General features: G+C 37.3%; 1 protein-coding gene across 2 annotated transcripts in view; it reads left to right on the top strand.

Moving 5' to 3' along the window:
- Window positions 1-12,331, top strand: part of LOC117394140 (VPS10 domain-containing receptor SorCS1) — a 241,090-nt gene extending 228,759 nt beyond the window's left edge. Inside the window, exons 23-28 of one of the 2 annotated variants that reach the window (XM_055223835.1) lie at window positions 768-902; window positions 3,615-3,714; window positions 5,246-5,351; window positions 8,006-8,163; window positions 9,767-9,826; window positions 11,688-12,331. In XM_055223835.1, coding sequence (XP_055079810.1) covers window positions 768-902; window positions 3,615-3,714; window positions 5,246-5,351; window positions 8,006-8,163; window positions 9,767-9,826; window positions 11,688-11,752 — 624 coding nt within the window. In that variant the 3' untranslated portion in view covers window positions 11,753-12,331. Of the gene's footprint in view, window positions 1-767; window positions 903-3,614; window positions 3,715-5,245; window positions 5,352-8,005; window positions 8,164-9,766; window positions 9,827-11,687 lie in introns of those variants that run through there. The other variant, XR_008648783.1, reaches the window with a different exon arrangement.
- The last annotated feature ends 346 nt before the right edge of the window (window positions 12,332-12,677 follow it).

Below are 12,677 nucleotides of genomic sequence, written 5' to 3'. Positions count from 1 at the left end.
TAGAGATATATTTTTTTTCTTTTTTGTCCACACAGATTGACATTTTAAACTTTTTTAAGTTCTAATTCTAACGTCATTCCTCTTCTGTCAAATTCTCATGAACTGTTAACCAGCTGTGCATTGTGCTGGGGAACTGCTCGCTAGTGCCACCTTAAGGAACCAGTAGTATTGAGTATTGAACTTGAGCTTCGTCCTCTCAGAATATTTTGACGGCTTTCAAATTTTACCAAAAACTACATATTTGTGATTACTTTTATGATTTCAAATACATACATTAAAACTTTATTATTCATATTCTTTCTCCTAGGTGTCAACTCACATATAAAATCACTGTCAAACGAGTAAATTGTATCAAATAACAGAGATTTAGTTTAGCACATACCGACATGGAGATGTAAACTGAGGTGGAGCTGAAAAAATCCAAAGCACTCTTGCATAGAAACATTACATGTCCTTTATTAAGATATGGGCCAGCTCCACTACCGTACATTTCCACGTCTGTATGTGCTAAGCTACATCTCTGTTATTTCATGATGGGTGGCCTTATCCTTAAAGAGCACCTGTGTCTTACATCCTTCTATATGAATCACTAGAGCAACACCAAAGAACTCACCTCACCTTTATCTCCTGTTTTTATTGAGTATACTGTATGTTATAATTATAATGTAGAGTTTCTTAATGTCACAGCTGTACACTCTACAATTAAGTCTATATTATGAAACCTATTGAACCTAATTGGACTATGTGTGTGTGTGTGTGTTTTCCAGGCCACAGGTGTGAGAGAGGAACAGCTCCTGGTCACAGTACTTCCTGGTTTACCCACAGCCGCAGAGTTCTTCCTGCTGCCTGACAAACAGATAACAGAGGGCAAGCCCGACAAGAGCGCAGTGCATTTAGACCAGGTGGGTATTTTGAACATGTGAAAGAATCTCAACTGATTCTTGTGCTCAGCTGTTATACATAAGTAACATTATCTGTTTCTTAGTTTTTGTTTTAATTTCAGAAAAAAATTGAGTAACTGTCCAAATAGTATCACCCATTCACTAAGCAATATATCTATTCTATTCTATCCATTATCAACATCAAATGTAATTGAACATTTTTCCACATTAAATTAATTCAACAGACATTCACAATTAAAAAGCCAAGCATACTGTAAGTTGTAACATTGATCCACTCCAGGCGCAATTCCTGTTATTGTCCAGCAGATGTCAGTATTGCCAAACAAAGGGATTTCTTGACATGGATTTGTTTATTACCTCATGTTTCTCTGTTGGGTCGTAGAGATTACATATTTCATATTACTGCCATTGGATTTTGCCCCTACATTTATTTAATTCTCTCAAGTATGGCGTATCATCTGTTGGTGCCTCGACACAATATGACACAGTTTACACCCAACTGACAGACTTTATATTATAAAGTATAAAAGGTTAGAATGAAATGTAACAAACTGCAACATACAGTCCAAAGTCGATGGTTAAGGAAACGTATTATTTTTTGCTAGATCTGATTTTTATCTCACCTCCCAAAACTCAAACATTTTAAAAGATACAAGACTCAGATTTCCCTTTGACAATATTTGGTATATAAACATCACCTGTTAACCTTAACTTGAATTTGTATCTTGAAATCTGTAACTTTCCCATGGATGATTGAGAATTCTATTCATCAGTGTGAAGGTATGGATCATTAATTCTGTTATAGCAGGTGTAGCGTTTGAGATACAGAGCTCATCTTGAGCATAATTTGAAGCTGATGAATTGGGGAGGTTTTCTATTTACATGTGAAACTGTAATCCCATGCACATGTGTCACATTCATCTTGTTTGTGGAGAGGATTTGTCCTTGAGAATTTACCCCCTTCCCATTGAACAATCCCAGGTGAGGGCACAAGGTTCACATCTGCCATCTACTGGTGAAAAAAAAAATAAGAAGAAACTTGCAGATGGTAGCTTTAAGTAATCTAAAACTTTGACAAATAGTTACTCTATGAAAACCTTTAAATTTGTTTCTGCAATTTTGTACAGTCACATTACCTATTTCATACCACACTACACTATCGGTTAATATTTTTCCAGTAAATATCTCGTGGCTATCACTCACAACTTGCTGTATCAGACTTATGAAGCAGCGCCCCTCAAAGTGCCAGCAAGGGCAACCAGTATTTGAACCCCATTATTTTTCGCTTGACATTAAAAAAATGAATCCATGCAAAGATTGATCAGGACTACAAACTCATTTGCTTCGAAATGTCACAAGTGTTGATGTATGAAGAGGTGGAGACAGATGAACCTGAAGTTTGATGAACTTGAACAACGACCCTTTCTTTCTCTCTTTTTTATATGTATTTTTAAACAATCTCTTATAAATGGATATGGCAGGTTTTCATGTTTTGTTTTGTTTTTCTAATTGTTGCTTAGTTTGGTTTGATACTACCAGTGGTAAACATTTAGCATAGTTTTACATCAATCAAGTAACCATTTGTGGTAAAATTTGAAGGTACAAATATCTAGAATGTAGTCATCAACAGGACCACATTGTAGGAGTAGGCTACATAGGCTGCAGTCCAGAGCCTCAGCCGGCAATTCAAACTACACAGCATGAAGATCAAGATGACTCCCACAGCCCACAAACATGGAAGTGGGGCCCAGAAAAGAAAAAAACAACAACACAAAATTAAAAATGGCAAACTGCCAACAAACAATTCATCAAAATACAAAACTTGCTGCTTACAAAAAAAAAAACAGGTAATTTCTGGTCAAAACCAGCCTACCAACCACGGCACTTGCTACCAGCATCAGACGTAGGCTAATTCACCAGCGTTAAAACAGAAATGGTTGAAATTAGTAGCCTAACCCTCAGCTTCCCCTGTAAGGTCTATTCCAGGGTATTAGAAGAAAAATCTAACCGATAGTCGAACCTCAGATTGAGGAGCATTGTTTTTGTGCTGCTCTGGGGGTGCTCTGGGAGTATGAGGTCTGTGTTAAGGGCTGCCCGGTCCCTATATGACTGGACATGCAGCGATGTATGTTTCCAGTGCATGTTGGACTCCGCCAGGGCTGACCTCTGTCATGGGTTCTGTTCACTGTTTTTATGGACAGAATTTCTAGGTGCAGCCAGGGGCCGAAGGGGGCCCGGTTTGGGGACCACAGGATTGTATCTCTGCTGTTTGTAGATGATGTTTTCCTGATGGCCTCATCAAACCAGGACTTACAACATGCACTGGGGCGGTTTGCAGCCGAGTGTGAAGCGACTGGGATGAAAATCAGTTCTTCTAAATCTCTGGAAAAAAGGTGGCTTGCCTTCTCCAGGTGGGTCCAGAGTCTCTGCTTCTAGTTGAGGAATTGCCTCCCTGGGGAGGTTTTCTGGACATGTCCCACCAGAAGGAGATACCAGGAAAGACCCAGGACACGCTGGAGGGACTATGTGTCTCAGCCGACCTGGGAACGGCTTGGGGTCTCCCTGGAGGAGCTGGAGTCCGGAGTGAGAGAAGTCTGGGAGTCCCTGTTTAGGCTGTTGCCCCTGTGACCTAGCCCTGGATAAGAGGAAGAAGATGGATGGATGAATAGTAGCCTAACCTGTCATATGCACTTTATGTCTCTGTCTCCACAGCTGTCAGAAGTTTTGCTCAGCGCTTTAAATCAAAACTTGGTGCAGTTCACATTGAGACCAGGAGTCCAGGTCACGGTGTATGCGGCGCACTTATCAGCAGGTAATCACACACAAACATTTATGCATCTACAGCTTGTTCTCAGTCTCAAGGCCTAAGATACAAAGGACTGGATATCTCATGAATCAAGTGCTGTTCTATCAGATTAGAAGTTTTGTATTTTCTCAAATCAATAACTACGCCTATTATGCTTGTGTATTTGTTAAAGTCATACAAACTGAAGCATTTCATATAGGACGGACTATTCAAAAGCTCTGTGGGGTTGTTTTTATTATAATTCATGTCATTGTTCAGCTCAGATGAAGTTCTTTTGGATCAGCTCACAGCGAAATGCCGGTTCTTATGGTCGGGCTTGCCTCTAATGAGAATTGGCTCTTCCAATTCACAAAAAATGAAATAAAATCTCAGAAACAGATCTAAGCCAAATGGCCAATTACTATTAGCCTGTCTGATCTTTATTTTTCCCAATCAAAACGTAGTAATGGCTTATTAAAATGAAGAGGGCATCTGCGATGAAAATGAAAATCCGTTAAAATCTGACCACATTTATTAGCCAAATAAAAATAATGATTATACTACAAAAAAAAAAGAAAAAGAGATGTCCATGCACCTGACTATATTGGGCCTTGAATGAGAACAAGTGGTTGGTCTGACATAACGCATGCAAACTAATAGAAAAAAAACTGATAGATAGTCAGGAATATTAACTCCATTTGTGGCCCCTTAAACTAATCCAAGGCACTCTGTGTGTGATTGGCTCCTCCCCCTTTAGCTACACAGAGACTTTCAGAGAGTGAGCACCGCTACAAGTATTTGTGCGTCCTCCTTTTGGTGATGCTGCTACTGTCCTAAAGGGCCAAATAAGAGAAGAGTAAGGAAGTCCACACTACTGCTTTTAAAGGGCCTATATTATGTAGGATTTAGTATTTACACCACTGCAAACAAGGGATGTCAAAAAGTACAATGATTAAATGGGTCACAACATTGTATTTTGTTTGTTCGTAAGGGTCGTATTGGAAGACTTTTGTGAATTAAACTAGTTCAAGTAGAAATTTCATATATTCTTAAGACCTAGAAAAACTGCCCTGTAGTGAACTCCAAAAAGTAAACCTAAACGTAAAGTACTTTTGAATCTACCTGGTTATGTTGCAACATTTAGAAAGTCGGATTTCATTAAGTCGGTTGGTTACATAGTCTTGCACTGTCAGTGAAAGAGATTTAAGGTTTTTACTTAGCAGTCGTAGCACAGTCTTGCTATTTTCTGTGGTATATACATTTTTGCTGGCTCTAGTTATTGTGAAAGTTCTATGCAAAACACCAGCAGATGATGACACTAGGCCTGCATCTCTATCAGAGTGAAAAAGAAAACAGTTTGTGACAAGCCAACAGGGAGCCTTGTTGATGGCAGTACATGGGTGAAAAAAAAGTAAATCTTGCAAAATATAGGCCCTTCAAATCCATATTCTAGAGACCTTCATGCTATTGTCTGCTTTTGGCATGATTTTTGGCTAATACATTGTTGTTGCTTGAACGTTTGGTTGATGTTGAACTGCTTGTCTCCCTGTCTCTGCAGCGCCCCTTGTGGACACGAGCGAGAACCACAGTGGCTCTGCAATGCTAATGCTCCTATCGGGAGTGGTCGCGGGTTTAGCTGTATTTGTCATCTACAAATTCAAAAGGTAAAGTGTCCACAAAATGCCAAATATCGTATAGAGTTGGGCGATATTTTCTGGGATTCTGGCGAAATGAGAAATGTGCTAAAATGTGCTATGGTAAATATCTGAGAATGAAAATGGATTATAATGATTAAACACAAAGGTTCAGAAATATAATATTCTTGTTTGGAAGATTCCATTGCAAATTTCAAGTTTATTTTATTTTTATGTACTATTTTTTGCAACTTTTAGATGCAACTCTAAAATTATCCACTCCCTTCATATGAGGAATTAACTGGGTTGCAGTAAAATAAATAAATCACTGTGTTGAAGCTAATGCTAACTGAATTTTACATTCATTATTTAAATAGAGTTCTACAATCTGAATTACTGCACACAAAAACAATTGACTTGTCATTTTTTTGTGCTGTATTTTATATGGGGTTAGCATTAGTCTCGAGACACAAATACCTACTTTTCTAAACACAGATGTTTCCTCCAGTGACATATTTATATCATAGTAAAGGTGCTGCTGTCTGTGATTATCCATTTGTAACTTGCTGTGTGCTGCCTCATATGATGATGATGATGTTTTATTTTAGCACAACTTAGAGAACTGGAACTAGACAGGCAGCAGTGTGAAAAGGTTTCCAACAGCTTTGTAAAAGAAAGATGCTTGCTAGGCAGTACAGGAAGTCTGATAGCTGCCTGTCAAAAGCCAATCCTTAGACTCCCCAGTGCCCTCTGTAGACAGGAGGGATTGTTTAAAAATTCTGCCTTTTGTCGGGTCAGACCTCGCTAAAGAAAGGTCTCTCAGCGTTCAGTTGCTATCAATATGAAGCCCTTTATATGTGAGCACTTGACCTTTGTGAAATGTTAAATGATTTCTCTTCGCCAAGGTGTGGTTTCAAATGGAAAAGGGCACAAGAGGCCAGACAGATCAGCAGACAAGTAGAGAATGAAATGTTTAGCTTTTAGCACATGGAGGCATGCTATTTTACCTTAGTTACATCATCTGTGTTGCACATGTGACGACAGGGACAATAACTTGTGTGCAACAGGTTGACTTTTATCTCTGTAAACAGAGAAAAGCTGCTTGTTGAGTGATGGGTCTCTATACTAATTATAAACCAGCTCACACTGAACTGAGGTGTTTCAGGTGTATGGCTACATAAAATAATCTTTTAGTATTTACAGAGTTATTTCCAGACACTTCTGGTACGTGTGTTTTACACAAGAAAAACAAGTTCATGAAAATAACCCTGAACTTGTCATAATACAAACATTTTCATGTACTGCGCCTATTATTTTGTACCAGTTCACCAATACTTGAAATTACATATGTTACAAAAAGTATTACAAACAATAGTATGGCTTAAAGATCTTTACACAAGGCAGCAACAGGAGAAGCCAGCTGTAATGCCAGTTAATAAATATGTTTAAATCAACAGAACAATCTCAAAATAAAACTTGGCTGAATAAAACATTTCTACATATGCTCCTCATATTTTAAATCATATAATGCTTGTGCACTTACCTCACCTGTAATCACAGAAAAACAGCTTGTTGAGTAATGGTTTCTCTGGACTGACGATAAACCAGTGTCATGGATCTATAATAAGAACGTGATAAGACATTCCCCCTCTGTCCCGCGGTGCTCTATAGGTACTGCAGCTCCCAGGAGCTTGGGCGCAGAAATAATTCTTCCATCGAGCACCATGCATTTTTGTGAAATTCAAACAGGGCATCCACAGCTTTCACAAAGGGACAATTTTATATGGATTCTTCTCTATTTTCACAACATGAACATTTAACAATTTTAAATCCTGAAAGCAGCAAAAAGTTAGTTTTCTATCATTTAGCCTAGCCCTACTCTGAGCTCGCACTAGCTCTGCTGTAGCAGCTATTGCTCTGATTGGTCAGAACTGGTCACTCGATGCACTTTTCTGACCTCACATGGGTGGGAGGAGCTAGGCCGCGTTGAGGAAGTAATGCAGAAGAGAAAATCATTTTTGGGCCCATGCGCCAATGAGCATATGCCATGGAAAACAATACAACACCATCTTAGGACATTATAAGAAAACAGGCTTAAATAGAATATGTATTCTGCTTGTTTATAGACCAGTGGTTCTCAAGCTGCAGTCTGCACAGGGATTGGTTTACTCTTGATTTTGAATAGGGACCATGTGAATAAAATACAGTTTTTGTACAGACACACAGGCTGGGAGAGTGGTGGTTAGTCTCCAGTGTTGGGAAAGTTACTTTAAACAGAATTAGTTATACATGAGTTATATACTAGTTTTAAAAGGATTATATTACACTAGTTACTGTAATTTCTTAGGGATTGCTTTACTTATATTGTATGCAACACGTACAACTCTACTATAAACTTTTCAATGCTACTACAACCCTGGTTCTTTCTGCATTTGAGATGGTTTTCTGACAGATGTGCTCCAAGGCGGCCCAAGTGAACTGTGCCAGTGAAAAAGGGGCTTAAGTATTTTGTCAGTAACTATAATTACTGACTTCATATGATTAATTATATATGTTTCTTTTAGTTAAATGAATAAGCCCTGTCTTTTGTGAGATGGTGGCTGGTGGGAGCAGTTTGAGAACCATCTTGTGTAGACCACTGTATTGTCTTTGTCCCTTTGCCTCACTGTAAAACTTTTCTCAAGGAAGATCCCAGGCCTCAACGTCTATGCGCAGATGCAGAACGAAAAAGAACAAGAAATGATGAGTCCAGCCAATCCAAACGAGGCCACGCCCCCCTCACAGCGGGACTGCGGACCCTCTTTGGAGATACTGGACACAGAATTCAACTCGCGACCCATCGGTAACAACATGTGGCTGAATGTTTGTCTCATATTACATCATGTGCTTGTTCATGTCACACACTACAAAATGTGGATATCTACATGAGGTGAAGTTACTAATATTAATGCTGTGAAAGTGTATATGACAGGGTAGACTACTTGTTTCAAATATATATATATATATATATATATATATATATATATATATATATATATATATATATATATATATATATATATATATATATATATTCATATATATGTATATGTATTCATATATATATATATTCATATATATATTTAAAAACATTATATTACTAATTATAACTAAAAATATTGCCTAGTTTTTTTGTGTGTTTTTTATTATGTCACTTCCTGTTTGGACTTGGGCAGCAGTGACGATATACGTAGAGTTAATTCCAGTTCTACTACCTAGCAACCACAATATAAACAAGAGCCAAAACGTGTCTAAATCGCACAGTGGTTATGTTTAGACCATAGTCTGTATAAAGAAGTGGACTAAGTGAGTGTGACGTCACCCATAGCGTTCGGCTCCAGTCAAATGATGCTCATCGAGACTAGAGCAGTTATACAGGCAAATTTGGAGCTGAGTTCCATATTTGGAATTAGACCAAAGAGCCAATCCAGAGCGAGGCTGATGAAGGTAACGCTGTCAATCGAACCTGTTGCTAATGCTAGCAGAAGCAGAGAGAAATGTGACAATTTTTCAATGTAAAGTGAACTTGAGCCCAAGTCGATGGAGCCAGAAGTGCGCCCATGATCATTTCCTATTTGGAACCGGCGACTAGCAGGTTAACTTTGTCCATTTATATATACCAGTCTATGGTTTAGACTATTAAAAATAAATGACAACATCTTTATTTTATTAAATGCAGTGCCAGAAAAATACCTTCCTTACTCGGAAATTTCCAGGGTTGATGACATAGGTATGGCATTTTTTAACTGAGTAAACGTCCTGTATTTTTGTACATTTCTCTCAACATTTTATTTCTGCAAACTGCCACTTAACTGATGTAAAACTATGATAAATATTTACCACTGGCACTATGCCACCAAACTAAGTAAAATTAGGAAAACATGAAAACCTGTCATATGCACTTTAAGACTGATTGTTTGATTTCAAATAAACTGTCAGTGGGGTTAGAAAATCTAACAGATTGGATAAACGACATGCATACACCATAATATAACTGGAAATAATGATAAAACCGAAATAAATATTCTGGAACAAGCCCATAGCGGTGGTATGCTTAGTTGTAGTGGCTCAGGATCTGCCGTCTATGGCTCTATCTGCCCTATATCTGATCTGAGGAGGGCTTTGATTGGGTAAGTCAAGTTCAATAATGAAAATCCATGAAAGTATAGTAGTATGTCTGTATAATCTTAGAAATAAAGTATATTACAGGTATTTTATAATTATGTTTCAATCAAAGAAAAAACATATCTGGAAAAGGTAGTGATTGGGACTGTATGCAGTGTATGTAATAATATCATGAGATCATAACTAATATTCAACTCACAGATATTACATTCTGCAGTGTATTGTCGTTCATTGTCCATGCTTGTGTCATTGAAGTCATCTTTTTGTTTTGTGTTTCTCAGAGGTGAAATGGGCCGACCCCCTGGTGAATGAGAGTAGGTCTGCTGCAGCTAGATCTGCTGGTATTTCACATTTTATACTGTAACTACAGGGTACAGAGCGATAGAGTTAATAACTGAGAAAAAACTAGTTAATGGAAAAAAAAATGATATCACTATGTAAACCATGATATTACAAGCTTCTACCAAGACACATTCATTCTTAAAATATATGTCCAATTTGATATGTATTGTTTTATCAAATTCAGTTATCAGTTTCAAACTTATTTATTTTCTATTTGTTTGTATTCAAAAAGAAGGAGTTGAATGTAATTTTGCCTTCTTTTTATTTGCCCTATAGTGGAGCTACCAATTACTAACTGCAGTAAAATACTTAGTTTACTTCAGTTTCAGCTGAAAAGATATTTACAATCTTTTTTCATATTCATCACATCATTCTGTGTACTCTGGCATCTATCTAAGAATTTCCTTTGGCTGTGTACAATGTCATACTCATATCCCCACATATGTTATTAGTCCATATACATACTGTGCGTTTCTCTATTCTTCACAATGTACTCTGATACCAATCCTTACAATGATGTCTTCCTCCAGTAGCTTCAGCCTCCACCACAGTCATTTCTATCAGAGGTTAGTAGAGTAGGCAAAAAAGATACTCAAGTAAGAGGAATGTTACTTCAAAGTAATATTATTCAAGTAGAAGTGGAAAGTAGGGGTATGGAAATACTTTAGTAAGAGTAAAAAGTGTTTGGGAAAACTACTAGTCAAGTAAGAGTAACTTAAAGAGTAAAGAGAGGATATAACAACATGAAGTTAATGCAATTTGAAGGATAAAACATTAAATAATGCACAAAATCTAGTATTTTCAAAGGACAGACGCAACAATGACACAAATTAAATCATATTTGAAGGAGCAGTGCAAGAAACGCAGATGTTCAAAATAAATCACATCATACTGTCAACATAAAGCGTAAGAGTACTGTTACTTCAATTAAAAATATGACTCAAGTAGGAGTAATAGTATTCCGCTACGAAAGCACTGTGAAAAGTCCAGTTTCTTTAAAAAGTTCTATCCACCTCTGATGTTTATGCCAGTTTCCTTCTGTTAATTAAATCACTGCACCTTTAATGAGGCAGGTGTGAATGTGCTGATCACATGTTTAAACCAAAACAACCAGGGACACCTGTGTGGTTTATTTACGGTAAAATGCACACAGACACCAGGTGCACTGTGTGTGTTTTCAGTTGACATGGTAACAGGATGAACAGCTTCCAGTAGCGTTTGGCCTTTAGTGACACCAAACTTATTTAAAAATTGAATAAATGGTGCACTGTAACTTTTCTGAAGGTCTGTCACCTTCTTATCTTCATGCAGATGTTATCTCTGCTGAGAATTTTCCACAGCTCAGTTCCAGGTCGTTTATGGCTGGAAAATACCTTTAAAACATGCATTATTTTTGAGAGCAAGCCCGCCACTCCACAGATCTGACCTGTAACTTAGCAAGGCAGTGTCACTTGCTTGTCTCCATGGAGATAGATAAGATTAAATGCAATACTATGTGACATTTCAGGCAAAGCAATAGCACCTCCATGGAAACAAGCAGATGTATGATCCTTCACAAGAAAAGTTACACAGTGCACACCAAAATAAGAATGAAGCATGAGAAACAATAAAACAATAGACATTAACATTAGTCATTTTCTGGTGTAAGGCAGATAGAATTGAAATTAAGTGAATGAGTTTAGTGAAGATTTGTGGATTTGTGGCACTTTGGATTATTACCAGATGAAGTCAGAAGAAGGGATCAACAATAAAATAACAGACATTTTCAGTGGAAGAAAAGTGAATGAACATTACATGATTATCAATTGTCCAGGACAGATATTATGCATTTTGACTTTTTCTCTCTGTCGCCCCCTGCAGGATGTATGAAACCTCATGTCCATCATGTGAAGTTTTCCACAGAGCTCCCCACGTACATCGTCTGATCACAGACTGGATTCTCCGCTCCAGTGTTGTCATGGATATTTACAGCGTTGTCATGGATATTTTTTTACCATTTCGGGACTCAAAGGTTTGGAGCTTTACACCTGTGCATGTTGGACCCACCGTTCACACAGACTCTGTACAGGTTCATCTTTTAACATAAGGCCTTTTGAAAATTACATTTATTTATAAAGACTGATAATCACTCCAGTGAGGACTACAGCATGACTATTAGAGAAAGAGGGAAATGTACAAAGCTACAATGGTTGGGTTTTGCTTACAGGTCTCCACTTTGTTTGCTGTTTGAAGCTAACAGCAGTATTGTATTATTTATTCATATAAAATACTTTTATGAAGTATGTTGTCAGAGTGAATACGCATTTATTTTGTAAATCATGAATGTCTATGTTAGAATATTTGTGTACTTTAATAACAAACGTCATACTTAACAGAAATGCTGTTGTATAAACTGTAAAAGCGTACGTCGAGGCTTGTCTCCTGGAAAGATGATTTATGGCACAATACAAATTTTGTACTCCACTGGCTTCTTTTTCCATTTTATTTCTCTTTATAAACAGATTTCACTGTATTATAAATCACACACATTTTAATATTATTGCATAGTGATACAAAGGGTTTATTCTCAGTTAAGTTAAAGACAGCCGTGCACTTTGTAATACTATAAATATAAGTGAAAGTATTACATTGACTATAAAAGGACTGTATTTCATTTGGATTAAACTACTTGCCATTTACACCCTTTAAAACCCTGAACAGTTTAAATTCATAGATTATTAGCTTTTCCGATGAAGTTATGAGCTATTTATCCAAATGTATCACTAATGTCGAGGTCAAACTTCGTAATGGGAAGAACCGTTCCTATGTTAATTAAAATAGCAATACAGTTGAAATAAAATGTAGAGTAAC

This window comes from Periophthalmus magnuspinnatus, chromosome 1 (assembly GCF_009829125.3).
Source record: "Periophthalmus magnuspinnatus isolate fPerMag1 chromosome 1, fPerMag1.2.pri, whole genome shotgun sequence".
Taxonomy (NCBI): Eukaryota; Metazoa; Chordata; class Actinopteri; order Gobiiformes; family Gobiidae; genus Periophthalmus; species Periophthalmus magnuspinnatus.
This window is presented reverse-complemented; position numbering and strand designations above follow the sequence as displayed.